Source organism: Ammodytes marinus (assembly GCF_949987685.1).
Source record: "Ammodytes marinus genome assembly, chromosome: 5".
NCBI classification, from domain to species: domain Eukaryota; kingdom Metazoa; phylum Chordata; class Actinopteri; order Uranoscopiformes; family Ammodytidae; genus Ammodytes; species Ammodytes marinus.
In genome coordinates, this window is record NC_137234.1 from 6,164,057 (window position 1) to 6,169,953 (window position 5,897).

At 42.7% G+C, this 5,897-nt stretch overlaps 1 protein-coding gene across 1 annotated transcript in view; it reads left to right on the plus strand.

Moving 5' to 3' along the window:
* Positions 1-5,897, plus strand: part of LOC307250727 (transcription factor SOX-6-like) — a 103,205-nt gene that overhangs the window by 63,263 nt on the left and 34,045 nt on the right. Inside the window, exon 6 of the mRNA XM_080027893.1 lies at positions 3,802-3,974. Coding sequence (XP_079884019.1) covers positions 3,802-3,974 — 173 coding nt within the window. The remainder of the gene's footprint in view (positions 1-3,801; positions 3,975-5,897) is intronic.

Consider the following 5,897-nt stretch of genomic DNA (forward strand, 5'->3'; position numbering starts at 1 on the left):
GTTTTTATACGAAGGCTCTGCCGATGTGACGTCACTTCCAGTGCGCACTGGATTGTGGGTCAGAATCACCCAAATAGCATGTGATGTAGTAGACATCCGGGTATTTTTAAGCATACTAAATCTAACCACAAGAATAGGGACATTCTAAATATTTTTTCTAACGTACTAAATGGCAGAAACTAAGTATAGGGGATTGGAACGCAGGGTGGTTTTGATGAAATGTAGTGGCCATGTTTGTTCGGGGGCTGGTGGGAAGTTAAGTGACACAGTTTGTTGTGGTGTGAAGCTAAAGGAAATGGTTCGCTCATCTGGAGGAATTCTGGGAGTTTCTGTCATGAAATATGATGGTTTGGCCCAAAGGAGGTGTGATGTAATGTGTGTGTGAGTTTTTGTGTGGTTGTGTGTTTGAATGTTTAGTATCATGGCATGTGTATGTTATTAGGTGTGTTTGTGTGAGTGTGGGGGGACAGAGGGGGTGGGGTAGGATTAAGTGGCATTTATTTTGCATGATTTCAAATAGTTACCGCATAATGAAATTATTATAACAAATAAGGATTCATTTTACTGTAAGACAAAACCTTTTTTTTTTAGTGTTTCCTTATGGGTTAGTCAAATTCTAGCTCATAGCTAAAGCATAAGCTAAACAAACCAACATTTTCACAAAACATTTGACTAGTTCATGAAATGTCGAAGTTTGACTGTACAGTAGGCTATTCACACGTGCAGTTACTCACATATGACAATAGAGAAGAAAAATGGAAGTAAAATACAGGCAAAACAAATGCATGCTATAAAGTACAAACATGGAGTTTATCAAAAATACAGCATAACATTTTTTTTGTATGTTTTGATTTAGCATTTTCTTTGTGAACACTCTAGCTATTGCTCCGCCTTTTTATTAAGAAGATCAAGAAAAAGTTGAATTTGATGCCCACAAATAAAAAAAAAACTCTCATCAAATTCCCACAACCTCCACACACCTACCACACAGTAGTAACAGTGTGTAATGGCGCTTCGGTCTTGGTTCATTCAGAGGCAGATAATCCAGCTCATCCAAACAGACAGAGACAAACAGTTAATGGCTTTGTGTCTTGGCCGCGGCCCTCAGCAGGTGTCGGCGGTAATCCTGACTGATGGCAAACGGAAAACGTCGAAGGTGATTATTGGTGCCAGAAGCATTGGAGGAACGCAGAGAACCACGCTCTGGAATGCACAACCCGTAATCCACTAAAATGAATCATGGAGCTGTAATCGCAGTTGTTCCCATTACACAATAGGCTGCGAGTAACGAAGGGCAGTAGGAAGAAGTCTCTGTGTGTGTGTGTGTGTGTGTGTGTGTGTGTGTGTGTGTGTGTGTGTGTGTGTGTGTGTGTGTGTGTGTGTGTGCGTGTGTGTGTGTGTGTGTGTGTGTGTATGTGTGTGTGTGTTGTAGTTTTTTAGCTTTTTACCATCGGAGTGAGGACATTTTGCTCGGTTTTAACTTCTTCAAAGGTTCATGTTAGAATTAGGGGGAGTGTGAGGGTTGGGGTAAGGCATCTAGTTCTGATGGTTAAGGTTAGGGTCAGGGGCTCTATGGAATGCATTATGTCAACGCCTGTCCTCACAAAGATACAAGTACAAGACTGTGTGTGTGTGTGTGTGTGTGTGTCCACGCTCTTTACGACATGACAGCGTTATAAAGTATCTGTCAGTGTTGCAAGACTGAATTAGCCAAAGAGACTTAAGGAGGGATGAAAAAGGAAAAGGGAGAAGAGGGGAGAGGAAACAAGAGAGCACTGGACTGGGAAGGAGAGTGAGTGATGGGGAGGTTGTTAGAGGAAAACCAAAAAGAGAGAGAATAAAAGCAGGAAAAAAATAGACAAGAAGAGGAGAATGTGGCCTTTGATATAGGGGTGCTGAGGGGTAATTTCACTGTGTGTGTGTGTGTGTGTGTGTGTGTGTGTGTGTGTGTGTGTGTGTGTGTGTGTGTGTGTGTGTGTGTGTGTGTGTGTGTGTGTGTGTGTGTGTGTGTGTGTGTGTGTGGTGGGATAGGGGGGTAGCAGTCTGGGGTACAATGGGGGGCTGACAGAACTACAATGGAGACTCTGTTAGTATGCAGGTAGTGTTGGGGCCACCCTGCAATCTCCCTCCGTGGCCCCAGGGCAAGACCTTACACACACACACACACACACACACACACACACACACACACACACACACACACACACACGCAAGCAGACACGCACACATGCAAGCAGACACCCACACATGCACACACAAGATGAGGAACTTCTAAACAAGATACAATTCAATGTGGATGTGAGTTGGTTTATGTTCCACACACAGAACACACACACACACACACACACACACACACACACACACACACACACACACACACACACACAACACACACACACACACACACACACACACACACACACACACACACACACACAAACCAGATTAATTTGCATGTGTTTTTGTACCCGTTCATACAATAGAGAGGAGAGGACTCAATCACACATACCGGTACTTACAGAGAAAATAAAAACCTTCTCAATGTTGGCCATGATTGGTATGCATTCACTAAACAAGAAGAAACACACACACACACACACACACACACACACACACACACACACACACACACACACACACACACACAACAACACAAACAGATGCTCCAGGGTCAGGCCGCCTATTCTGTAGTTTATGTAAATTACGCCTTTGAGCTTCCATCATCAAACGGTGTGTTTGCTGAAATGAATTAACATTGCTTGATGCTGCTGGCAGCCATCAATACACAAGGTTGAACCGGACCAATTCACCATGGACTCAAGGTGAAAGAGTTTTGACAGACATATGTGGCTGAAGTGTAACATTGACCTGCCGGAGCTGCAGAGGGTTTGGTGACTCGGTGGCCAATAGTAGAATTAGCAGTGACATGAACTTTAGTGTTGCCTATTTAAAACAAAGGTAATATGAAGGGAGTTTAAAATTTGACACGACAAAGACCGAAAAGGTATTCAATTCAGTACTCAACCAAAAAATTCAACAGATTTGATGCTGATGATGAAAAAGTTCAAGTTGTTGTACATCATCTCTGTCCATCGTGAAACATTCAATGTAATTTATTGATTGGATTCAGGATCTGAAATGAGTTGTATACTTGGCCATCCCTTCTTCAGACTATTATCTCCCAAGAATGTGTGCATCATAAAGCTGACAAAAGCCTGTAAGAGCTGCTTATTCTCAACAGTTAACCCAGACAGATTTTTTTTATTGTTCTTCTGTGCAGACACTCAGATAAACACTGATGGCAAGCAGAGACAAGAGACAAGATAATAAGTAGTAAGACGTAACTTCAAACCCAATGATTTATGGCAATTTTGAGAATGGGAGTTTTTCTGAAGGGGTTCTTGCTGGCCGTACACGTGTGATTTATATTAGTTTGTATGTTGGTTTCTGGAGGCATATTTGTGGAAATTGCCTTGGTTTGGGGGATTTTGAATTTTGAATAAAAGTAATTCGGCTGTGGCTAAGCAGGTAGATTGCTCCCGAAAGTTAGCTTGCACCCTGCATGGTATAGTTACTGTTATCGGTAGTTTGAATGGGTGGGTGAATGTGTACAAAACAATGCAGAGCGCTTTCGGGTCTGTGAAAAACCAGGGAAAACGCTATATAAGTGGAGACCATTTACCATTCACTTGATCCCCAACCAATGCAGTGTTAATTCCATGCTCTAACACAGGCAAATGAAGCATTTCATTGGCTATTATATTAACCGTTTGGCCCTCTTTCTTGTGGATCCCTGACCAGGTACACCAGAGTCCCTGGCAGAGAAGGAGCACCAGCTGAGCACCATGATCGGTCAGCTGATCAGCCTGAGAGAGCAGCTCCTCTCCGCCCACGACGAGCAGAAGAAGATGGCCGCCTCGCAGCTGGAGAAGCAGAGGCAACAGATGGAGCTGGCCAGGCAACAGCAGGATCAGGTATAAGGGCTCGGAGTGTGCGTGTGTGCGTGTGTGTGTGTGTGTGTGTGTGTGTGTGTGTGTGTGTGCGCGCGCGTATGTGTGTGTGTGTGTGTGTGTGTGTGTACAGCAGCATTACAATAGCTGTATAGTTAGTTGTGTAAATAAGAGTCAAAGTTAAAGTTGCAAGCTTCTAGTAAATGTAAGTTTTGGGGATATTAAAGACAATCCTATCATTTAAAATTCCTTTACTTTATTACTTTTTGATGAGGTTTTGGGGCCAACAGCGTAAAGAACGACCCTGCAGTCAGGCGCTCAGACATGTTAGGAAAACTTAGAGCAAATTGAGTTAGATAACGACAACCAAATGCAAAATGTTACACAATTTTTTGTAACCATGTTTAATTTGGGATCTGCATACTGACTTCTTAGTTCAACGGTGACCTGTTATACCAGTAGTTCCTCACTCATAATGCTTGATATGAATACAAAGCAGCGCTGCCTTTTTAATGACCTCGCTTCTTAGATTGCAGTAGATTTATTAGGGTTGAGAAGTTCATTGGAAGATTTATGATCTCCTTTATATTTAGATCGCATGCACAGCTACATTTTAGCTTTGCAGGAAAAAAGCACAGATGATGAAAAAGGCCTGATGATAAATAAACAACATTGTGAACAAGAATGAAGTTGTATTTTTTTATATATTTTTCCTCATAACCCCTTAGTTTGTACCACATGTGTGATGTTTGGAACCATTGGTTTACGTAAAACAGTCAATATGTGAGTTTCACTTGTTTGGTTTGTCAAATGTCATCACAACTAAAAGTAATGATGGACACAACTTCCAATTTACGACCCAAGTTGTCGTAAACCCCAAAGTGTACTGGTGTGTTTCTGTGACTTCGAAAGTTATAAGAAAAAGTTAGTGATGCTGATGCGTGTATTCAGGTGTCAGACGTAGGAAAATTAGCGTGTGACAGAGGAAGAGAGAGAGAGAGAGAGAGAGAAAGAGAGAGAGAGAGAGAGAGAGAGCCTAAGTAGAGAGGTGTTTAGGTGAGCTTGCTCTTTGTTTTCGCTGCTTTACTGACACGTTACTGTAGGTCGGTCGGCATACGACTCAGGCTCTGTTTGGACAAGTCCACACCTCCCATCACAACACATTCCACCTTTCACTGCCTCACAAAGGAACGGGGGAAGATGGAGAGAATGAAAAGAAAAGACAGATTCCAATATCAGCCAGTCATTTGGCTGTTGAGACTTGATAGGATAATGCCCTACAGACAAACCCTGAGAAATCTGCCTTTAATGAAATATGACATGTGTGCAAATGGGGCGCCGCCTCCCATTCAGCAGCCTGTAATTACATTTCAGAATAAATATACTAAACGACTCCTCGAGGAGGAAAAGAAAGAAGAAGAAGAGAGGCAGCTGCTTCACTTCTATATAGGAGCGGGTGGGATCGCATAGTTTGACGTGCTGGCCCTTTAAGGATTTTGACCTCGGGAGACTGGTCATAACCCACTGCCTATCACTGGCTAAGACTCAACCTCTTAACATTTGACTTCTTCAGATGTTTTTTATTAGACGTTTTTTTTTACATCAAAACAACAGAAGAAGAGAGAGCCGTGAACGCCCCATACTGTTGATGAGTGTTGATTGGCTTGTTTGGAGGTGGGGGGCTCCAGAGGCATGCTGGTTGCTGTTTACTGGCCTAGTAAACATGTCAATCATCACAGATTCACTGTCGGTGTCAGAGATTTGTTGAGGAACTCTTCAAACTCGCTAATTGTATGCATTCGCCCCTTAGCATCCATCACGCTAGGCCCAGGCCCCTTTGAGATTATAATCTGAGGTCAAATAGACACCTAACCTACTGCCGCCAACGTTATGATTTACTGTACTGCTTGTGAAGAATTGTTTTCGCACAAAAGCCCCCACTTTTCC